Below are 24655 nucleotides of genomic sequence, written 5' to 3'. Positions count from 1 at the left end.
GAACGGCTCGAGCAAAGGGACCACCAGGAGGGGTTCGCATTCTGGAGGGTCATCTTTGCTGTTTAAAACATGAGCCAGTAAAGGTCACTGAGGCAGCGCTCCACATCACTAGTGTAGTGACAAACAGGCTTTGGAGCGGCGCCCCGGAGACACTTGGATCATCAGTAACAACTCGAGGCATGTTTTATACTGAATACCCAACTTAGGAAGGAAGAGATATGGTTGAAGAAAGGCGGCAGAGCAAATACAGCTTTATTGATATTACTCAACGTAGCGAGATCAAGGCAAACATTTTGTTATGGGCTAATTAGACTTCTGAAAGTGAAGGATTAATATCTTTATACACAAGCAGATTATTTATTCATGAACAAAATCTGTTGGCAACAAGAAAAGGTTTTGGAAGAGGAAGCGCTGCAGGTTTTACTAGTATTGAGCACATGAAACGGGCTTTGGTTGAATGCAGGGCGGGTTTGAGTATTTATTGGTTTGAAGGGAGCTGTTCTGGGTCAAACAAACGTGCAGCTCATCACATGGTCCAACAGACACACAATGAACCTGGTAGCTGGGTTCCAATCCGCTCCTCCGCTGTGCACGGTTTTGGGCTTATAGCAAAACCAAAGCATTTTGTTATTGTGGATGCGTGTAGTATCATTATTAGATTCAATGTGTCTTAGCTAACTAAATTAGCATGCTAACTAGAACCAAGCCTTACCCGCCCATTCAGTGGTCTGTACCCTGATTAACAGACACTAGCTAGAGGAGGGATGCTCATTCCAACAGAACACATACAAGTCTCAACGTAGAATTACTTTAAACGTTTATAGTAGCAGACTCATTCCAAATGGATCATGACAATCAACCCTTCCTGGATACTAGTTTATTTAACAGAATCAGTTAATTAAATGATGAGGATATGGAGTGATGTTACTGTCAATATTTCTGCAGCTATGCTAACTTACGCAATTCTAATAAGCGGAGGTGAGCAGAAAAGGTGTGTGACAGTTGCCACAGTTACTCCGATGCACTAGTGGGCTCTGATAGTTACATTATGAATGAGTCAACGCAGTGAATTCACTCACAAACATCAAATGCAAAGCAAAATCCCCAGTCTTTACTGTTTGGATGCATGGTTCATTCACCCTATCTGTCATAGATCACATGTAGCTCCGGGATCTGAAAACCCAGAGCTGTCTTTATGTTGACCACGTTTATTTTATTTGCTCCTTTGGGAGTCACATGGACCCCAGACACACTGGCCAGCGTCTCTCTACAGGTGAGACGGGGTCAGTTTCTGCTCTGTCTCAGGGAGGACAGGAGGAGGGGCAGCAGGTTGAGAGCAGGCCGAGACTCCTGCACCCCAAGTGCCACTAGAGCCCCCGCCAGGAGAGAGGTCACTGTGGGGAGGACAGGGGGCTGATCCGGCATCACCTGCAACACAGAGGTTGATCACATCAAATACAGCACACACACCACATAGTCTCCGCTGTGACGTCATCAATTGAAGCACTAAAAGTGGAGAAACATAATCTATAAAAACACAAAAGATACTGACAGTTGAATTTAATTGGATTTTTATCCATGACTAAAATGCAAAATAACATGAATGAATTCATGATGAAATGATGGTTAATTGGATGCTCGTGGTGCCCTTAGGAGTAAAGATGGGACGTTGGCTTCCAGCCTTTCAAACACGCCATGGAAGCTAATTTAAAGAAGCTCGCTTGCCTATGTGGTCAGAATGAACCGGCCTGAGAAAACTATGAACAAAACGACTATCCCAATAACACCTTGAGCAGCTTGTTGTGGTTGCATTTTGGCCAGGTAGACATTTAAGGCAATGCGTAAGTTGTTTAACTGTCAAAAACTCCTCTCACCACAGCAGTAACCTGCTTACCTTTTCAACTTTATGACAGTGAATGAGTCCATCCGGTCCAATGTAAAAAGTAGAGAATGCATCATATGACCTGTAACACCAAAAATTGGACTTAAAATTCAATAGTTCTTTAAAGCAGTCAAATGTCTTCATTAGACTGCTGCTAACGATGTGTCACCTGTACAGGAGGGACTTGTCTTTGCGATAGAAGCGTAGCAGCAGAGAGGCGAAGGGAAGGCCCCTGATCCTCCAGCGAGCCTTAATGCTCCCGTCCTCCATGTGCTTCGTGAGCTTCAGTACCTCCAGGTGAGCCTTGGCGTAGTAACAGAGGCACAGGAGGCGCCACAGGGACAAGGTGAGCTGGTACAGCGCCCGGCCTCTGTCCAACACACACACAGCAGGGTCACAGTTTGCGCACGCACGCGCACACGCACGCGCGCACATGCACGCGCACACGCACGCGCGCACATGCACGCGCACACGCACGCGCACTACAGTGTCTGCCATAAGGAGCAGCAGTACCTTGTCTTTGTATTGATGAGCCCGTTGATGAATTCCACATCTTTGGAGTACATGCTGTAGTCATGGTTCTGCATTAAGAAATTTGGAAGCTGAAAAACAATATTGAGGTAATTTTACACCAAGGGGAATACACAGCAACACATTTCCTCAGGACAGTAGAGTGCATTGACAGAACGAAAGTTTATTTTTGGGGCACACTAGAACGTGTGCTGACTAATAACACACAGCCAATCACAGAGGAGAAGGACAATGCAAAAACAGAAATGTAATGTGAGAACAGGGGAGAGCGATGGAGCGTCTGAGGTGAACGGTAGAACAATGTGTACAATCAGCGTGGACCGTTACACGTTAACGTTATCTACGATACAATCTTACTATGGTTTGAAGCACTTTGCTATACAAGTATTTTAACATATATTGAATGATGTAGCAATGAATTACCTTTTCAAACTAGGTTTTGCAGTTTGTCCGTTTTTTACTTCCATTATTTTATTGCAGCTCTGCGCTTATCAAATCAGACATTTATAAATAATTGTTAAACATTCATGAATCACATTTACTTTAATGTATATCTCTTAATTCAATGATTTCAGATTTGTTGAGGTAGCTGCAGGGATTTAATGAAGAAGCTTTTCATTCAGTATGAAGCAGCTGTGGACAACAAATACTTAAATATCAAACACTTTATTGCATCGACCAATGATGCCGTTTTAATAACATTACATTTATTTTATATCCTGAGTTGTTATGTAGCTAATGGTTGTAAAATGTTTAACTAAAAAACATTTCTATAGAACGTGTTCAGTATTATTCTGTTAATGCTTCACATTGACTAAAAGTACGTGTTGACGGCTGAAATCAAGCGGAGGGACTTTTGGTGTTGTCGATTTGTTGTGTTCAATCTGTTGTCATATATATATTTCGTGCTTTGTCGCAGTTTGGTTATTGTTGACAAATATATTTGCAATATACATTTTTAATGCTGTCATTTACGGTAGTCTAGTGCGCGTGTGCATCTACTGTGGGTGATACGGTAGTTGATGTTATGCCTGTAAAGGGAATGCATCTATTTACAAATGCCATTTTAACTTCATTTCATAGCACTTGGTTATTGTTTAACTGTATTTAGATGTGGTGTTTTATCAGATAGATCGATTAATCCCAAAAATAATCAACCGATTAATCGATTAAAAAAATAACTTAATTGCAGCCCTTTTAGCTTAAGTCCAGCTGTAGCTCACATCCCATTCCACAAAGTACTCTGTGTATGGAGCCAAAATGAACATTTGATAAACACTGGAAGTCAAAGCATACTCAACGACTTACATTAAACAGATTCATACAATCCTACAAGTATTATGGCCACTCTGTGAAAAATACAAATTTGTAGAATGAAAATGACAAATGAAATGCTTTTTTTGGCCCTAAATTTCTGACTTCAAAAACAATATAAACCTTTATCCTAAAGATGTCAGACAGCGTTAATGCAATACTCCCATCAGTATAAAAGGGTATCTAATAAAAACACTCCTTTAAATGGGGACCCGTGTTACATTGCCTTTAAATACTGTCATGTGTGCTTCAGTGCCTCCATAGTACAGGATTAGAAGGGTTTAGAAGTAGCCGTGATTTATCCAGGCAGAGTGTGTTCTTACCTCCACCCTGAGTCTTTCATACATCAGGGCCAGTTTCTGCTCTTCCTCACTGTCTCCCACAGAATGGTCACCCTCTGGCCTCTCTGCATGGCTACACAGAGAGGTGGATGGCACCCGAGGCAGCTCCGCAGGCTTGTTGTAAAGTTCAATATTCTGGAGGGATTGCAGCCGGCTGCCAGCTACCGTCTGTGAGGCCGGGCAATGGAAACAATAAAACTGGGAGCCATACATAAACGGTGCTGGGCATTTCTCCGCTTCAAACAGGCTTCTGAAACAGCCATGTTCTCTCTTCAAGCTGTCAATGGTGATGTCATCCTGTCTGCTGCCATCCACCGTGGTCAACAGGAAGGAGAACTCTGAGGCCGGGGGAGGCCCAGGTTTACGGTGAGCCAGCAGAGGGATCTCCAGCAGCGTGTACAGGCCGTGGGACTCGCCCTGTCGCACCAGCACACACACGCTGAGAGACTCACAGTCTTCCTCGTAGTGACCTCCTGTCTGAGGCTTGCTGGCATGGTGGAACGGATGGGACAGGACCGACTGCTTGATGCTCTGGTATCTCAGGCTGTTGGGGGGCACAAGGGCCCATGATGCACTGCTCAGGGGACAGGTCTGAAGGAGCAATAAGGAAGGACACGGAGACATTGAATTAAATAGAACAACTCTTGTTCACATAGTGTGTTGAAAGTTTGTGAATATAAGGGAACAAAAAACAAAAATTTGTAATAATAGAATTAGGAGAAAACATCTGTAACATTGTAAACTCTGAAAAAGGTGTAGTTAGTTAGCGGTTGCTCATATATAATCCAATAATATATATATATATATTTTATATATAATATATATCATTTCTGTCTGCATCCAGTGGATGAGACCAGGACTTTGTTAAGCCATTTTAGCACAAAGACTGAAACAAGCCACAGGTTATAGAATTCATTTGCAGAATTTGAACTCAATAAGTTATTAAAGATTTCAACCTTAAATACTGAAGGAGGTAAATATGCATGTCTTTAAGGGAAGCGTTGGAACATTTACTTTCCTCACTTCTGTAATGCTCGTCACTGGTTTTATCAAAAGGTAATTTATGTGATTGTGGCACTATCCCAATAATCCCAAAAGTCTTCTGCTAGAAATGCAAGGAAATGTTTGACAAAAAGCAAAAATTCCCAGGCAAACAAAGTATATCTGAATTGGATAACAAAGTCCCAACTAAAACATAGTGGCAGATAAGCCTTCCTCATTGTATATGCAAATAAAGAGAGGGAGTAGTAGGAAGCAGATTACCTGGCTGAGACTCCAGCTCTGCTTTCCGATGGTTTGCCTTCGGCCATGGCTGCGGATACAACCCACCCAGAAGGCGACGCCCCCTCTGCTCACAGCCATTCACCACAGGGGCAACCCCAGTTACCAGCTGACCATCCCTCACCGCACGAAGGATACCGCAAAGACACAAAGTGGGGACCCCTTGTGACAACAGCGGGCCTTCCGCTCTGCCAACGTGAGAGGAGAGGGAAGAGTCTTCAGAGTGTCCTCCCCAACACGCTGTTCTGTTCAAAAGCAAATCAAGTTTTAATGCTCTGGAAATATTTACCAACAAGTCAATTCATAAGTTTATTCATATAAACACTCGTTACAACCAAGGAATGCACAATACCATCTATGACACCTGTAACCTTGAAGAGGATGGGCTACAGCAGCAGAAGACCACACTGGGGGACCACTCCTGTCAGCTAACAGGAAACTGAGACTACAACTCACACAGGCGTATTTAAAAACGTTGCCTGGTCTGATGAGTCTCCATTTCACCTGCGACATTGCTGGAACGGGACATTCGCATCATAGATGTGCAGCCGACAAACCTGCAGCAACTGTGTGATGCTATCACTTCAATATGGACCAATATCTCTGAGGAATGTTTCTAACCAATTGTTGATAGCATGCCACCAAGAATTAAGGCAGTTCTGAAGGCAAAATGGAGAACAACCTTTTACTAGCAAGGTGTACCCGATAGAGTGTACGTATAAATGTGTGCGTGTCTTAAACGTCTTCTTGCTGACAGACTTTGACCTGGGTCTTGTCCTAAGGTTTTCAGACCATGTCGGGAGCACATGACCTGCAGCAGACCACACGTTTATAATCAGACTCCATCGAGACAGCCTGGACTGAATTAAGCAGCCATGAACATGCCGCTGATCGAGTGTTCCAGCAAGTTGTGTCCTGTAATGTGCATAAAGGGCAGAGCAGTTGTCGTTGGATTGATGCGGTGCAGATGTACCTGGTCAATTGTAAAGGGCACCTCGTGCTGTGGACATTTTCAAAAATAAACAATTCATCTAAAGACCCTTATAGTAAGCAATACTTAAAGCAATAATATAACAAAGTACCAGCACTAACATGTGTGACAGGAAACCCATGGCATTTGGAAATATTCATAGTTCTGTTTGGTAAAGTAAACACTTCCCAAAACACAATAATACAATTCATCGGATTACCTTGATCAATTTTTGTAATGCCAATCAACATTTATGTTAAAGTACAGTTGGAAACAGCTGTATTTAAAATAGCTATTGATGACTATTCAGTCACGTGTGCAACACGTCGTTCTTAGCAAATAGCAAGGACATGGGGACTAATATATCTTCCCTAGAGTTGACATTAGCTTCAGCGCTGTTAGCTAACGTTAGCGCCTAACTTGACTGCCAATGGTCGTTGCTAGCTTAGTAGGCTAACTAGCTAGCAGGAAGCTAAACACCGAATTGGTAAACGACCCTGTAATGATACCTTATCGATCCAAAAGCCCGCCGCAGTCTGTCTAGATGCAATGGTTCTCCCGGACAGGGGTGGTACTGTACTCCCAGGCGAGAAACAAGCTAACAGTTGAGCATTTAACGTGAGCTCACTTACACAAATGTCATTCCAGCACTAAGTGTCCTTGCCCGGCAGAACGCGTCGCACGCATCGCGTCGCACGCATCGCGTCGTAATGCGGCCTTCACGGCTGTTGGAAATCTGGGAACTACCCCAGCGGAGGATGTGTCAAAGCCTGAAATCGATATTCACTTGAAAGAATTCTTATTTTTGTGCTTTGTCCTATTTAAAAATACAACAAAACAAACAACCAAACCTCTTGGCAGCTTGGAGAACACAATAAAAAATAATAAATAATATATAAGAATGTAGCCGACCGGAACAGGAGTGCAATAATAGCTTACATATATATATATATATATATATATATACAGTATATATATATATGGTCCGAGAATGGTCCGAAAAAGAAAAAACATCCAGTGAGCGGCAGTTCTGTGGGCGGAAATGCCTTGTTGATGCCAGAGGTCAGAGGAGAATGGCCAGACTGGGTCGAGCTGATAGAAGGGCAACAGTGACTCAAATAACCACCCGTTACAACCAAGGTGGGCATAAGAGCATCTCTGAACGCACAGTACGTCGAACTTTGAGGCAGATGGGCTACAGCAGCAGAAGACCACACCGGGTGCCACTCCTTTCAGCTAAGAACAGGAAACTGAGGCTACAATTTGCACAAGCTCATCGAAATTGGACAATAGAAGATTGGAAAAACGTTGCCTGGTCTGATGAGTCTCGATTTCTGCCGCGACATTCGGATGGTAGGGTCAGAATTTGGCGTCTACAACATGAAAGCATGGATCCATCCTGCCTTGTATCAACGGTTCAGGCTGGTGGTGGTGGTGTCATGGTGTGGGGAATATTTTTTTGGCACTCTTTGGGCCCCTTGGTACCAATTGAGCATCGTTGCAACGCCACAGCCTACCTGAGTATTGTTGCTGACCATGTCCATCCCTTTATGACCACAATGTACCCAACTTCTGATGGCTACTTTCAGCAGGATAATGCGCCATGTCATAAAGCTGGAATCATCTCAGACTGGTTTCTTGAACATGACAATGAGTTCGCTGTACTCAAATGGCCTCCACAATCACCAGATCTCAATCCAATAGAGCATCTTTGGGATGTGGTGGAACGGGAGATTCGCATCATGGATGTGCAGCCGACAAATCTGCGGCAACTGTGTGATGCCATCATGTCAATATGGACCAAACTCCCTGAGGAATGCTTCCAGCACCTTGTTGAATCTATGCCACGAAGAATTGAGGCAGTTCTGAAGGCAAAAGGGGGTCCAACCCGTTACTAGCATGGGGTACCTAATAAAGTGGCCGGTGAGTGTATATATCCGACCGGAACAGGAATGCAATAATAGCTTACAATAATAATAAACTTGATATGTAGACTGTAACTAAAACAATGCTACAGAGTACTTTTCAATAATAACATAGAAAATGAGATTAACAAGGAAGAGACCTACGGCTCTGTACATGTACTAATAAAGAGGCAAGGTCAAAAACCTTTCTGGTGTGACCATATGGTAACGGACTGATTCGCCATGTAAATGAGGGATCCAGATAACTGTCATATTTACTGAGGTTAGGAGGTCCGTAAAGAGCGTTTATGATTTGAATCTGCAAACATAAAATCTGCAAACCGAAAATACACTGAATAGCAAAAATAATAAAGTACATAAGCAAAGTTTGAAAAAATACATTTTATTTAAAAAAAATATAGAATTGAGTCAAAACTATATTCAACCCAAAAATACGTTTTGTCCACATATTTTTATTTTGAATACATTGTTTATTTTTTCCACAGCAAAAACTTTCAGATTCACATTTATTTTTCATATGAACAACACTTTTGACCTGGAATTTCGCTCCATAGTGTAATATGTCATATTTTACTGCATAATCATTAATTGTCAAAAATAATTTACTTTCATTTCTTATATTTTTTACTATAACTATTACTACTACTACCAATGAAAAAGTATGTATTTGAAAGTTCTCATGGTTTACTGAACCAAACAATAAAGGAATCTTTAGCTTACAATATTAAGATTGGGTGCAAAAAACCGTGTCAGTGATCCAAAAGTTATGTTTGCTCCCTCTTTTCTTTTGTGCTGTTTAAATCATTGGTTCAATCCGGGCCGTGGGTTTGTTGTTGCATCACATGTTGTTGCAACAATTTTTTTTAGCTAAATATTTTCAATATGTCCTCTGTGTCATTGGGCGAGGACAGGGCTCACGTTGTAGAGGTTTCTCACTGAGGTATGTATTATGATTGCGGCTACTGACAATAAGACATTACCCTCAGCATCACGCAGCCAACTAGAGCCTACTAACCAGTGTAGAATGTTAACAAATCATCCTTTGTGGTTCTCATCAATGGAACATGTGAAGATGTTCAAAAAGCCTTTGGAGGTACATTAAACCCAAAAAGAAATTAATTTGAAATTGAATAAGCTGATTTAGGGCATTTTTTGCCATTTCCAGGCACTATAATTAAACGTAACACTTTTTAAAGTGTTGCCATTTTAACACCGTTATAGAGTTAATTTTAACTCTTATATAGTTGAAATTTAACAATACTCAAGCGTTAGTTTCTCAACACCACTGGGTAGTGAGTTATATTGACTCTGTGAGAGTCAATTTTAACTCTAAACTGGTGTTTATATTGTCTTGTCAGTGTTAAATCAACACTCAACAAAGTGTTAACAATTTAACTCAGAATAAGTGTCAAACTATATCTGCTCAGTGTTGAATAAAACATTATTTAGCTGATGCTTTTAGCATCTGATGCATTTTTAAACACATGGAGTTTACATTTTAGTCCAGGGAGCAGTTGAGGGTTAGGTGTATTGCGCAGGGAATCTTTGCATTTGAACATGGGTAAGCTTGGGATCAAACCAACGACTCTGTAGTTCCTAGCGCACCGTCTCTAACCCTTGCACCATCTTACATGGAGTTAACCTGCTACCAAGAAGTGTGACACTGTGCAGTTACATTTCAATCCTATCAAAGTGTTAATTTAACTGTGTTGCAAATTAATCTGATCTTGACACTGGATGATGACTCGAGCTCTTTTGTACAATTGACTCTGTAAGAGTTGAATCTTTTAGCAGTGTGATTTTAACTGTGCACTTAAACACTTTTGCCTAACACTGGAAAATTAACTCTAAGGATTTTGGTGTGTAGAGTTAAACCTACACCAAGGAGTGTGACACTGTACAGTTACATTTAAAACCTAAATCAAAGAGTTAGTTTAACTCTACTAAGTGTTGCCAATCAATCTGATCTTGACACTGGATAATCACTGCAACTCTTTTGTACAATTGACTCTGTAAGAGTTGAATCAACTTTTTGCAATGTGATTTCAACTCTACACTTACCTAACACTGGAAAATTAACTCTAAGAATTTTGCTGCATACTACAAGATAATGTGAGCAAATGATATAATTATAACCTGGAAAGACACAAATAGTTGAACGGTTTTTATGTAGAATATCTGACAACACGTAAGTACACTAAATCAAGTTTTTCCCGAAGTTAAGCATTAGTTGGATTTCATGTAAACCCTGACTCATAAACCCATTTGGATGCTATATTATGTTCAGCTTGATGCTGTATGAGAAACTAATCCACTCTCCAAGCATTCTGAAGTCACTTTTATGTAAACCAGATTGCTCCATCAAACATAACCAAATAAAATGTGCAATCACTTTGTTGGAACAATGCAAATAAATGTGTGCATCCCCCCCCCGAATATTTGTCAAAAATATCTTAGTGTAATAGCCTAATTAACATGTTTTGTACTGAATATCTTTTCAGGATAATAACAAAAAGTGAAAAACAAAACAAAAAGTTAAAATATTTGGCAATAAAGAGACTGGGTTTTGCATCTTAATTAATAAATTATTGTGAAAAAAATAATAACAATCATTTAAAAAAGATATATCTTTTTTTTTTAAATCTACATTTCCCCCAGCCCTTCATGCCCCTTCGCGCCCCACAGTTTAGTAGCTCATGAGGGCTTTATTTTGAAAAGGCGTGGCGGAAGAGGGCTTGTATGCTGCCGCGCGGCTCTGAGCTTGTGAGGGAGAGGACTCCTCTCAGTGGATCAGAAGCGGGGAGCGCTCTCTGTGCTTCTCACGGACCGCCGCTAGCATCGGATGACTACCTAGGTTTCCTCTAGTGATTCTTCCTGTTGTGTAGACCTCGGGGTGATTACAGGCTCCCGCGAGTACACTGTCCTCCAGTCCTCCGTGCGTCGGTGACGTTAAGGTAGGTTTGGTTCGCGTTACATGTCAATGAGCAGGCTGTCAGCCATCGGGCCCCATGCAGCTCCTGCCCTTGTTGCCATGAAATCCTGGAGATCCTGGAGATGCTGGACCAGAGACCGGCTCCAGAGGCTGCGGGTTCATTCGGTTGTTTATTGATCGACACTGTCCTCAATACTGAAACCAAATTAGCGCGTGAATACCCCCGCTGTGCTCATGTAGAATGTGAGGCGGGGGGGTTCTCCATTGAGACAGAGGGTGTATTCACTTGGGTGTTTGATCTTTCATCAAAACTATGGGGTGCTTGGTGTTTGTGTGTTTTCACTGCTTTGACTTATTATGTATGCTGTGTCACCCCCCCTCCCAGGCTCCTACTGAACACCCTTGGACTATAAAAAAAAGCCTATTAAACATTTGGGGAGGACTTTTCCTGCTTTGCCAAGATGGGAAACGGACAATCGGATCACTCGTTGTTCCCGTGCCTGGCGCCCTTTCAGGCGCTCCACATTGTCATTTTAGGACTGGACTGTGCGGGCAAGACCACTGTCCTGTACCGCCTACGGTTCAATGAGTTCGTAAACAGTGTTCCAACTAAGGGTTTTAACACAGAAAAGATCAAGATGTCCCTCGGAGTCTGCCGACGGACAGTGTCCTTCCACTTCTGGGATGTAGGTGGTCAGGAGAAGCTGCGTCCTTTGTGGCGCTCGTACACGAGATGTGCAGATGGCATCGTGTTTGTGGTGGACTCTGTGGATGCTGAGCGCATCGAGGAGGCCAAGACCGAGCTGCACAAGGTCACCCGGTTGACTGCGAACCAGGGCGTTCCAGTTCTGGTGGTGGCTAACAAACAGGACCTGAGGAACTCGCTGAGCATGGCTGAGATGGAGAGCATGTTAGCTCTCAGTGAGCTCAGCCGTGCCACAGACTGGTACCTTCTGCCTGCTTGTGCTATCATTGGGGAGGGACTGCAGGAAGGTCTGGAGAAGCTGTATGTCATGATCATGAAGAGGAGAAAGATGCTGCGGCAACAGAAGAAGAAGAGATGACGTGCTAACGAAGGGAAGTCTAGAATAGGAGTTGCATCTAGTTGCATAAGAACTACTCTGAGCTTGCTGGCCCATGATGATCAGCTTCTCTTTGGAATCTGATTATGAGTGCCTTACAGCAGCCAACCTGAACAGCCAACCTGAACAGACAGTTATCTCAGCCAGAGGACAGTGAGATGGATTTTGGCCTGTGGACTTTGGATGCCAACCATTCCGTCAGCAACAGTCAATCACAGAGAAAGTCCAGTATTCTGCTGCCCCTCAGAAAGCTAGGACGTCCACACTGAACCTTTTGTGGAGAAGAAGCTTAGATTTCTCTGTTTATGTTCTTTGTTGAAATGTGTCCCTTCCATTGGAATCAACGCTTCGAATGTTAGTAGAGGAACAATTGCTTTGTATCAATGTTGCACAATGGAGAGGGGGGGTTATATAAAGAGTAAACTTTAGTAAGAGCAGGATGTACAATGTGCCAGATTTGCCATTTGCAGTAAATAATAAAGTATCAGTCATTCATTTCTAGATAAAAATCTTAAATTATTGCTATTTAAAATCGATTATGAATTCAGGGTTAACTTATCTGCATATATAAACCTATATTCTGGGAAATTAACTTTCCCAACACTGTATATATATATACATATATATATATATATATATATATATATATACACACACAGTGTTGGGAAAGTTAATTTTCTACATGAACTAGTTCAAAGTTCAGTTCACAAATTTGAAAATGAACTAGTTCAGTTCAAACTTCAACATTTACCCAGTTCCAAAAAATGAACTAGTTCAGTTCTTTTTTCCATACGTTGCTGCGAGCTATTATTTTTCAAAATGTTTGCCACAGCCCATATAGAAGCACTGACAGCAATTATTTTATCAGTTTTAACACTGAAGCTATGCATCAGTTTTAATATTCACATCCAATTTTGAATCCTTATCCAACCAGGCTTTACATTAGCATTGAGGGGACAGCATTTCCCCTCTGTTGCTTTAATGCTATGTTGCTGTCCATTCACTTCACACTAGCAGCAGCTGCAGCGTTCACCCCTACAGTACATTCTCAAACACATGCTGCTTGAATGGTCTTTTTTAAATAAGGAATTATTAAAAGAAAAACAGGACAGTAATCATTAAGGTGCAAATGTTTGCAAAGAAAGGTCAGATTCCTCCCATCCTCACCGACCTTGTCAGTAACTTCATAAAACTCTTTTAAATTATTATACGCCGCCTCTTTGCTAAACGCAGCTGTCGCCTCCATGCATTTCTTTTTTAAAGACGCAAGCGGCGGAGCGACACTGGTGCCTGGTGTTGCCAGATTGGGTGTTTTTTCCGCTACTTATTAAGGCGCGTTTACGGTGTGTTTTCTATAGAAATCTGGCACCCTATTGGAACAACGTTAACCTGAAAGAACGTGCCGTTCATAGACACCAGAATGAACGAGTTCACAGAAACGTTCATCGGGCATTAATACAGTACGTTCAGTTCACGTTCGCCCAAAATATGAACGAGTTCATGAACTATCGTTCAATGAACGCGTTCAGGCACAACACTATATATATATATATATTAAAAAGAAAAACAGTTACTGAAATTAACCGTGTAATTTCTTGAGTAATAAAAAAATGTCCGTATGGAAATGCCAAAGATATGGTAACTTGGGCAAACATAAAATGTTTATTATGAAGTGACCATCATCTATCTGATACATGTACTAGTTAGCCTATTTTAGATGCTGGTTACAGTGAGGTTATTAAATGGGGAGATAGCTGATAGGTACGGTTACTTTCTAGCACAGCTGCGTATGATTTGAAATAGTGCAATCGAAATGATCTTTTTTTGATACCTTACCTGAAGGAGTACAATCATGGTGTTAAACCTTGTCCGGTCAACAAAAGACACCAACATGCTCAAATATGAAATGTCTAAATGGAAACTACTTTTCATGTAAACAAGATGATATTTGACCAGATGTTCAGAGACAGTTCTTTGGACGCTAACATTAGTTCACTGGCCCACATAGCAATCTTAACATTCCGTAGATAACTTGAACAGGTTTGGTAACAGGTTAAAGTTACTAGTCAACTACGCACCAGGGAATTCCTAGATCTCTAGATAGAACATTAAAGCTATTATAGAATGTAAACTATAGCACACGACGCATTAAACACGTCAATAAAGGAATGTGCAGTAAGGGCTCCCGACATTCAGATACAATTAAACCATCATGTATTTGATTCAAATATATCAAGATATCAACAGGATTTTACAGGATCTGCCAACAACAAACATTCCACGTTTTGTATTTACACTGTGAACTCTCGCTTTCTTCCAGCTGAGGAAATAGACTTTGAAAGCCAACCATCGCTCTGCAGAGTGTGTACTCAGCATGACAGACGTAAGGGTTGTGCGTTGACCATCTGATTGACGACTGTGTGAACTGGTATTCTGTTTGCCCGTCAGTGTGAGCCGTGAAGTCTGTAGACTGCGGTCGTCAGAGTGCAGGACAGGATATGGTGATAAGGGTTCAGGAACCACTCCCTGCCGAATGGTTTCCTGAGAAGGGCCTGTCGTCATCGCCCCCCCCCCACACACCCATAGAGCACTCCCTATGGACATGCAGGACACTTTGACATTTTCAAATGTCCTATTTGAAACAAAGAGCCAATGTTAGGAGATTGTCTTGCGTCACAAATCCGGTAGATGCCCCGTTTTGCTTAGTTATCTGTTCACACACATTGCATCAGCAGCATAGGGTACCTGTTATTCTACTACTTCCACTACAGCTTTTATAATTCGTAGATATCATAAATCATTGTGTGGCATACTACTTTCAATAATTTAATCTATGGCATTTAACATATTGTACGTTACGCTGTTCATTCTGACATTCATTGCAGTCTGTTCATCCCGGGAGAGGGATCTTTCCTCTGGGGTTTTTTCACACACATACAAATGTGGCTCTATCAAGGATGTACGATTAGTAGCTGTGACAATGTGGTTAACGGTTCAAAAACAACTTGCACTGCATTCCATTTGCAGCAGAGACGTTTAAATGGCTTGATTTCGGCTACATCTGATAAAGACTTAGATGGCATTGTGAAGGCTTGATAGAATTTCCATAGGTCACTCGGTGTGTCCGTTTCCCATTTAAGTGTATTGCCCAGGATTAATCAGCATGGACTTGCGGAGATGGGACTCCCAACTGTCTAATGGAAGGAGAACCCTGCTCAGTCAGAGTCACAGTCGAGCTATCTGGGAGAGTATATTAGTGTTAGAAATAGTTGGCCCACAAATAAGCTTAAAAAGGCAATGAAAGGAAAAAGTCATGACATAATAGAGTTAAAGAAGGTACACATTGTACTAAACTTACAGTTCCTACAGTACACGTATGTAGGCATAGCCTTCGATGGCGTTTTTGTAGTTCTTTGTAAGATCTCTGGTTTTTCTTTTGCTAGAAGATGTGACATGATGCGACATAATGTGACCCATGCCTCATCCGATTGAAGTGGATCTTGCTCACAGTCAAAGGATTGTTTTTTCTTAATATGTTCACGCACTTTCCCACCTGTTACATTTCTGGTGCTGCTGGACAGTTTGCTCGCCACATCAAACAGCCTTATTTCAAAGCACATGGCGGAAGACCTTTCTGTGCCCATTCCTCAGACAATCTACAACTGGCAGGCAAGAAGACATTGTAGGTGGATTTGCAGTTGGTACAAAACCTGAGGTCACCATTCACACGCAGAGAAAGCCATAATTGCTCAAGAGTGTAACAGGTGATGTGGAGGACCCAGATGCAAGACCACAGAGGGGGTAGATGCAGTAGAACGCTGAAGAGAGGAGCGCAGTAGTAGACATGTCAGAGTGATTGGGCTGACAAGGACCAGCAGGTGCTACAGAGTGGCAGGGTAGACTGGCCCTTGGCAATCCAATCCCCACCATATGCAAAGAGTACCCCTGTATATAGATTCAACCCACAAGAGGCCTCAACTTTTGACCTAACCTATGAAAACAAGCACCTCTATTCCGTTGCAGAGCTCAGTTGTCTTCTTTCATCTGTAAAGTACTCATGTGCAAACATCTTTTTCATTTCAACAGTCCAAAATCATAATTTTTTGTATTCATTTTAATTTATATTCATGTTAGTTCTATTTGATTTGTACAGCACCAAATCGGAGAGGGAAGCCTTTATTTGGCAGTGAATGCAACTTGTCAAGAGAGAAATTGTGAGATACATTACAAGACTTTTAGACAGAGAAGGGAGTAATATGGAAAGCCGAGTGCCATCTCTATGTTCACACAAATTAGTTTAAAACAAATAATAATCATCATTGTCTTTTAATCATTGTAGTTTACATATGAGGCACACTAAAATGGGTTCCGTCACTTCAAGAAGCGGGAACCATGTTTGACTCTGTTCAATGACAGAAATTTGAGATTGCTACAGTTATCACCTTATCTTAATAACAACAATAATTAATGTTTTTGAGCATGTGACTGCACTTATCTGTCCCCGAGATAAGATATGTAGTTGAAGTGTGTATGATTGAATATTTGAACATTTATATATATAAATATTCAATCCAATTCATTGAAAATATATATTCAATCTAGAGGACACAAACCTTTGTATTATTACACAAGGTGGAGCTGTATTTACTTTAATTGCGAGTAAAAAAAAATTTCAGTAATGTCTGTTCATTGAAATCAGACTTTTAATAGATTCCAGAAGGTTTGTCCCTTTATCTATTAAAATTATATATATATATATATATATATATGTGTGTGTGTGTGTCTTTTTTGTTTGGTACATGCTTATTCTAAAGAAAAAATCGGAGTTCAAGTTTTGAAACTGTTTTTTCCCAGAGTTTTGAACACATCACATGTGCGCATGTCTGTTTGTAAGAGGATAAACAAAACCAGCAGCAACAGGTCGTATTCAGGTAGCCAGCGTTCATTCTCTCCAACCTATTTCAGTGAACGCACATTAACTTTCGATGGATCATTTGTGTTGTAAATGTACGTTGGATAGGTTGAGTGAGCTATGGTGACGCGACTATTGGCCACGGCTAAGGTTCATTTCGGAATGTGTTAGCTGTCAGCCTCGGCAATTGCAGCTAGCTAGCTGAGACGCTAACTGTTATCCGGGGTCATTTGGACCGCTTACTTGTTCACTTCGGTTTATTGTGTTGTTAATGTTGTTAGTTACATCGACATTAGCTTCATCCCTGCCAATATTTGACTAAAGTCAACTGCCTCCGCTCTAACGTTCACAGAGTTCACAGATGTAACATGACTTAATAGTCTTTAGTCTTCGCGGGGTTGCCGCAGGTAGGCACGAGGGATTCCGGTGCCACTCAGCTAGTTGGAAACTATGGCTGAACGTTAGCACGTCTATGTTAACGGTCAGCCATAACCAGTAATGTATCTATTCTTCGAAGCACTAAAATGTCAGTGGGAAATATTCAGACAAAAGGAAAGAAAAAAAGTCCTTTCTAACGTTATGTTATACTTAATGTAACGTTACATAACGTTAAGTAATAATAAATGCCCCTCCCAAATTCCCATTTCAGACGCTAGAACCAATGATCTATTCATGATTCGTTATCTATCAAGGAACTAACTTAATTGATTGATGCCTAATCATAGCAGCCCTACCTGCCTTCTAGCTAATGGTGTACTCCTTAAACCGCTTCTATTGATCCAATAAGTGCAAGTCATTGAACTCTGGTAGGGATGGACTGTGGACGGACCAGCTGAGAGTGTGAATCACTGACTTGTGTTGCGTTTTCCAGGTGTGACTATGGGGAAGTCTTTTTCCCACCTCTTTAAGCAGTCAGGCCAAGATGAGGGCCAGGAGAGCCTCACCTCTCCTCTGGAGGACTCTCAGACTGAGGAGGGGAAGGGTCGAGACGTCTCCCAGTTTCCTTATGTAGAGTTCACAGGAAGGGACAGTGTGACGTGTCCAACGTGTCAAGGCACCGGGCGGATACCCAGAGGTACCACGGCTGTCTCCACAGTCATCTAAATGTTCCTTATCCAGTGATAATCCTTAAGTAAAGCTGGGACATAAGTGTAAAACAGGCTTCTGTTGCGCCACAGGATTAGTTATTAAAACAAGTTGATTGTTGCCTGTGTTTCAGGACAAGAAAATCAACTTGTGGCATTGATTCCATACAGTGACCAAAGGCTGCGACCCAGGAGGACGTGAGTACTTGTATCTCTGCAAGTCAGAGCCACTGACATGATCAAAGGTCTCTCAGTATTTGCATGTGTATGGATAGTTTATTTAGATAAATACAGATACACACTGAAATGTGTTCAGCAACTATTTTGTACTAACACTGCACCCAAGATTCAAGTCTTTTCATCCTTTCAACCCAAACGGAAGTTACTGCCAAAATGTAAATTCTATTCTTGATGTAACAGGGAGCCAGTGTGGATACAGGAGTAAAATGATCCCATTTCTTAGTTCTTGTTAATTCACATGCTGCAGCATCCCGAATCAACTGCAGAGGCTTAGGAGACTTAGTAAGCAGCCTGATGAATCCCGGGATGTCTTGTTTCCTCCTCAGGAAGCTGTATGTGTCAGCATCCGTCGTGGTGTGCCTGCTGCTGTCCAGCCTTGCTGTTTTCTTCCTCTTTCCTCGCTCCATCGATGTGTCCTACGTTGGGGTCAAATCTGTTTTTGTCAGCTACAACAAAGACAAACGCAGCGTTTATCTCAACATTACGGTGAGCTTCATCAGAAGTCAAATCAAAGTTCACAAGTTTAATTCCTTTAATTCCAGCATATAAACAAACAACAAAGAATGCATTAGACGTCCGTATCCATCATTAGAAAGCCGCCAGGCACAAGGGCATAATTTACAAAGTAATCTGTGGATAAAACTGTGTTGGTTCTAGGTGTGGAATGTTTAGTATGTAACTGGATAAACTGTTTGTCTTGAAGCCCAGTGATTGGGGCTGAAATGCACTCTGATTGGACTCAAGGGCTTAAGTAAGGACACAAAAGAGTGGGGCTATTAACCTCATTTTTACAACCATGTGACACACAGTTTGTCAGTGCTTATATCCTTTGTGTGGGCTTATTCCTAAAATTGGAAGGAATATTATATCCCTAATGTACTTCTATTGATAGGGAAAACTATGGAGAAATCTGGACTGAGGGCACAGATGCAGATAAGAATCCATTTTTATTTTCAACACGATTTTAATTCATTTGAATGATTCCATCTTATTTCATTCCACACGAGTTGTCAGAATGTTTGACATGCGTAATCAAACAGGGAACCGTTTGATTAGTTATTAAACATTATCTATTTACTTGGTACCTTCTGTGCAAAATTTCAGCACAACATTGCAACACAACACGATACAATATTGATACAACATGGAGTGAAAATGCCACTGTAGAATAGCTCAGAAGATGAAAAAGTACAACATGCACATGTGTCTTAAGAGTTCTATTAAAAGCATACTGACCTCTGCTCCTCTGGCAGGATGCTCCAGAGGTGAGGACCATAGACACTTGATGCTGCCTCACGCAGGGTGAGGACAAAGACCAGTGTCCGAGCCCTCTGGTGATCTAGACAGCACACACTATAGAGCCTTGCTGTGTCTCAGAGCCGATCCAACGGGTGCTTTGAACACCAACAAAAGGATCTTCTGATCTCTTTTAAGTCTGACTGTGGGTACGGTGAAGACAGATTAGAGATAAAGCATTTAGTTGCACTCTCCTTTTGTACATTTGTAGTGTGGCTGGTCCCCAACCTGCAAATACACAACCACAATATGACTTAAAGGGACATCCAACATCCATACAACGTGTCAATGCCAATCAACTTTTCCAATATTGTCTCTACTAGAATACCCTAAACATCACCAACAACAACTACTACTCAGTGGAGGTGGCCAACATCACAGCTCAGGTGCAGTTTGCCAAGACGGTGATTGGAAAATCTCGCATCAGCAACATAACTGCCATCAGTCCTCTGGACATGAAACAGGTAGAGCTCTGAGTCTGTGCATCACTTGGACATTCCTCTGGATGGACACAACTCTGCGTCTCTCATGTTGTCTTCATTTGCCTTTCAGATCGACTACATGGTGTCCACCACCTTTGCAGATGAGATGAACTACATGTAGTAAGTAATGTTCCAAAGACACAACGTTCATTTCTCTTTCATGGAACCACATGGCACAATGGTATTTAAATTGTAGCCTCCTCACACGACATAAAAACACTAGGGCTGGGCAACCATTAACATTTTTATTCGTCATTAATCCCATTGTTGTGCGCAAAATTCAATAATTAATTCAAAAGTATTGTTATATTTATGCAAACACTTTAAACAAATGAGGTGCTCTAATATCAGCACCTCTAATATTGGAGTGAGACAAGGAGAGACAGTAATGTTGTGATCTTTGCAATAACACATCTTTAATTAGTTATTTCTACTCCTGTAACTGCTGTGTCCGTTCCACTGCTTCAAATCCTTTCAGGTCATCTTCAACCAAAGAATAAAGCCAGATCGCCAGCTGTTGAAAGTTTCCCTGCTGCATTTAGGGCCCCATGGGAAATGAATAGGACTCTACCAAATAGTTGGCAGCTTCAATCATAATATTTACATTAATTGCATTCTTATTAAAAACGTTCATAAATGTCATGTGCGATACTCCAGCAGCTTCTGCCATCGCTTCCACTTTGTCAGAACAAAACACACACACACACACAGACCTTCACACTTCAACTAAGATGGTGAACATCGCAGCAAAACCCACCTTACATATTGACATCACAATTTAACTATTATAACACACTATCTCACAGCACTTATCTAAACAAGATTTGCGTCTTGTGCTTTTGTTTTTCAGTGACTACTGCATTCTCCAAACCATCAAGGTCCACAACATTGTCGTCATGATGCAGTGAGTTGGCTTTTATTCTAATAAGCTAAACATTTGAGCTGTGTGTAGTTTGTGTGGGAGGCTTCACCTTCTCTCCCACCCCTCCCCCCCCTGCAGAGTGACCGTCACCACCACGTACTTTGGTCATGTGGAGCAGGTGTCTCAGGAGATGTACCAGTATGTGGACTGCGGAGGGAACACCACTACCATTAAAGGGATGAAGCCATTTCGCATCCCACATCCTGCTGAGTAACCCCACCACCACTCTTAGCTCATAAGTACAAGAGAACTATAACGTACTTACAAGACACTAGAACAAAATATGATGATGATGATGATAATATAATAATAATAAGCTGTCTGCCTCTTGTGACTGAGTGATTGGCTGTGGGAGCTAAGAGCAGCCGGTAGGTGCTGATGAACTTTAGTCTCACAAGTGTTATTGCCTCTTTTACTACTCACTCCCTCAAATGGTTTTGGTTCCAATCCTTTGTAAGAGGAGTAAACACTGCTAATCAATTTTAATCAAGCAAAATATGCAAAACATCTAAAGACAGATGTGCATATTTTAGACAGCATTCCAAAAATATTGAAGTCTGATACATGTGCACTAACCCAACTTCCAATCCAACAACTTTGACTCTTGTATAGTAGAGTTGGCCTTCTTATGAGAAAACAATTTTTATATCAAGATAATTGTCTAATTTAATTGTAATCTCTGAATTCGCATAAAAGACAAACATAATCAGCAACATAGTTATTTGGCCGGCTTTTGCTGCCTCACATGATAAAAATCAAATTTTTGTTATTTTGTACAAAGTCCTAACGTGTTAAAGTGGCGTTAGCATTTTCTTATGACAACCCTAAGTAATAGATACCACTGCATCATGATCTATGATTTTATGCACAACGAGGGAACAAAAAGGGTATTTGTTGAAATACTAAAATTAGATTTGAAGACTTGATCAGGGTATCTCCCTGCCTACCAATCCGATCTGCACTTTATAAGTAGAATTAAATAGCACTCCGAATCAGCAGTGTGTTTGTCTCTAACAAAAAGTAAGTATGATCTTCTGACTCGCTTAGTATAGCATTCTGATTCCAGGTGCTCAGCATTACAGTATATACTTTTCATACAATTTTGTCTCTCTTCAACTTGTAATTAATTTAAAAGAAGTGACATTCCATTTAAACAAAAGGTTTCTCTTGTGTTGACAAGCTTTTGAGTGATCCCTATATTACTACAAGGATGCGCTTAGTGAGGCTTGGACTCTTCCTTAGAGAGCAGTATAGAAAGGCACTACATTAAATCTGCATGGGGGGAGGGGGGGGGGGCAAGTTGGCAGTGCAGGCTAATGTATTGAACCTGGAAGAGTTGCTCTTGAATGCACAAGTGTAGTGGAACCACTAAGAGAGAAACCCAACCTGAGAACCGATGCATCTTTTGGTGGCTTTTAGGTCTGCAGTTTTAGCACTCGTTGATCTTTTTAAAGCTGTACAAATCTGAAAATGTAATTTCAGGATATTTATTGTTATCAACAAATAACAGACGATATGGATCCCTGAAGCCATTTTGTTGATTAATCACGAGGGGACGTTTATCTTTCTAGTAGCGGTTGTAGAACTTTTTTCCTTGAATAAAGCTTTTTACTCTGCCCTTCCTATTCTGTAAATAAGGGATCTTTATGATTTTGATCCAATTAAGAAAACACACACAAAGAATAACTATGTATTTTTTCAATAACGCGCATATACTGTACGTATATTTTCATATTTCATACATATCATACCTATTTTGAATTAAAGAACATCTTGGGTATGTAAAATTTGACATGATTTAGGTTGCTATCCTGTAATTATAAAAATGTAATACTGTCATGAACTCCAGCTGTAACATTTGTATTGAGTGGGACTTTATCCTAACATGCACCTTAACACTCCCGAGTAACCATTTTACTTTTGAAAAGCTCTTTTCACTACCTCTACTGTAGATTGATTTATTGTGACTTTTTTTTGTGGGAGCACAAATAAAGTTTTGAAACCTGATTATCTTTGAAGTTTTTATGTATTTATATATGCAACGATTAATGTGTTTTAGTATATTTCAGGCATATACCAAAAAATGTTCCTATTAAAGTTTGATTGTTTACAATATATATACTATTTCATTAAAGAGAAGGACCTCCATTTCTCCATTGCACCTTCCCAGACTATAACAGTTACAGTTATAACATTACAGCAGCTGGGGGTCAGTACTGAACCCTGAACTATCAGCACTTATTGGAACATCTTCATTTATTCCCATGACTTATTCAGCTTTTATTCAGAGTTGATCAAAACTTCTCTGATCTTTTCTTCCGTTCCCTCTCAGGGAACACGAGCTGCGTAAAGACGCTGTGGGAACGCCCCTGCTTGACCGCCCCTGCGTGACCGCGTCATGAAGCACGTGTAAAAATCTAACCAATGGCGAGCTGGTACGTCATAGATGCCGGACCAGGGCGCTATAAAGGGACCCAAAGGGCAGGACCATTCATCTCTGTGCCTTCATCTAGTGCGTGTGAAGTTTTTCCACCTAGTAATGGCTGAGCGGTATTGTCCAGTGTGTCCCCGCTTCCACCCGTTTTATTACGGGCAATGACTCAGATGACACGCCTGTGTTGTCTGCCTAGGCGTGGAGCACGCTCAGCTAGCCCTTGAGGGGGCTAGCTGTGCAGATTGTGTGTGGCAATCCCGTCTTCCCGTCGAGCTCTCTTCACTGAGGAGCGGCTCGATGAGGCGTGCTCCCCGCGGCTCCGGTCCAGCTCGTGCCGAGGCAGAGCGCCGCATGTCTTCAGGTGGGGATCACAAATGGATCTCGCAGAGGATTCCGGGACGGCTGGGGCCTTTTCCCGGCCCTTCACCGCGGGATCCAGGAGCTCGTTTCCGGTGTCGGAGGCACGCTCCGCGGCTTCCGGACGAGACGCCGCTCCCACGTTCTCCCGGCTCCGAGGAGCTGGACGTGGTGAGCGTAGAGGTAGCGGAGGCTGACGCCAAGGCGACTCATTCCCCCGCTGCCGCCGAAAGAAAAGAAGAAGATCTGCTGGAGGTCCTCACCGAGCCGCTGACAAGTTCCATATCAGCTGGCCGGCGGGTAAACAACAGCCTGCTGCTTCCGGTAAACTGCATGAACGGTTTCTGCCTTCCCGTAGAGTACCTCTGCGCCGGTGCTTGCCTTTCTTCCCGGACGTCCACGCTGAGGTGTCGGCGTCCTAGGGAAGCCGGTCTCCGCTCGCGTTTACAACCCGCGTGCGGCTTTGTATTCGTCAGTGGCGGAGGCTAAGCGACATGGCTATGCTAGCATGCCGGCCGTCGTTAAGCTCGCATCACCTAGGCGCAGTAGGAGAGCGTGCACCCTCTCGTCTCGTCGAGGCTGGGCCGTAGCGCGACACGCTCAGGCGGGGCCCTCTCGCGGTCGGACTGGTCTGAGTATGGCCGCCGCGTCAGGGCCCGGAGAGTATCC

General features: G+C 41.9%; 3 protein-coding genes across 7 annotated transcripts; 2 read left to right on the top strand and 1 right to left on the bottom strand.

Moving 5' to 3' along the window:
- Window positions 1-234: 234 nt before the first annotated feature.
- On the bottom strand, window positions 235-7016 carry c17h6orf136 (chromosome 17 C6orf136 homolog). 4 transcript variants are annotated; one of them, XM_037473466.2, is made up of 7 exons: window positions 6952-7016; window positions 5332-5594; window positions 4051-4659; window positions 2396-2484; window positions 2052-2252; window positions 1895-1964; window positions 235-1428 (listed from the first exon to the last, which is right to left on the bottom strand). In XM_037473466.2, exons 2-7 carry the CDS (start codon window positions 5428-5430, stop codon window positions 1285-1287), a joined length of 1212 nt encoding a protein of 403 aa, XP_037329363.2. In that variant the 5' UTR covers window positions 5431-5594; window positions 6952-7016; the 3' UTR covers window positions 235-1284. The 4 variants fall into 4 exon arrangements, with proteins under 4 accessions (XP_037329363.2, XP_037329365.2, XP_037329361.2 ...); XM_037473468.2 differs by having other exon boundaries at window positions 5332-5589; window positions 6952-7013; XM_037473464.2 differs by having other exon boundaries at window positions 6829-7007.
- Window positions 7017-10983: 3967 nt separating this feature from the next.
- LOC119218826 (ADP-ribosylation factor-like protein 4A) lies at window positions 10984-12846 on the top strand. Its single transcript, XM_037473552.2, has 2 exons — window positions 10984-11198; window positions 11562-12846. Exon 2 carries the CDS (start codon window positions 11638-11640, stop codon window positions 12238-12240), a length of 603 nt encoding a protein of 200 aa, XP_037329449.1. The 5' UTR covers window positions 10984-11198; window positions 11562-11637; the 3' UTR covers window positions 12241-12846.
- Window positions 12847-17065: 4219 nt separating this feature from the next.
- LOC119218812 (transmembrane protein 106B) lies at window positions 17066-23202 on the top strand. 2 transcript variants are annotated; one of them, XM_037473522.2, is made up of 8 exons: window positions 17066-17189; window positions 18042-18245; window positions 18390-18453; window positions 18822-18981; window positions 20115-20255; window positions 20344-20393; window positions 21124-21177; window positions 21274-23202. In XM_037473522.2, exons 1-8 carry the CDS (start codon window positions 17138-17140, stop codon window positions 21407-21409), a joined length of 861 nt encoding a protein of 286 aa, XP_037329419.1. In that variant the 5' UTR covers window positions 17066-17137; the 3' UTR covers window positions 21410-23202. The 2 variants fall into 2 exon arrangements, with proteins under 2 accessions (XP_037329419.1, XP_037329421.1); XM_037473524.2 differs by lacking the exon at window positions 17066-17189 and adding an exon at window positions 17193-17265.
- Window positions 23203-24655: the final 1453 nt, after the last annotated feature.

The sequence above is a fragment of the Pungitius pungitius genome, chromosome 17 (genome assembly GCF_949316345.1).
Source record: "Pungitius pungitius chromosome 17, fPunPun2.1, whole genome shotgun sequence".
NCBI classification, from domain to species: domain Eukaryota; kingdom Metazoa; phylum Chordata; class Actinopteri; order Perciformes; family Gasterosteidae; genus Pungitius; species Pungitius pungitius.
Note: the sequence above shows the minus strand (reverse complement) of the source record. Positions and strands in the feature narration are given on the sequence as shown.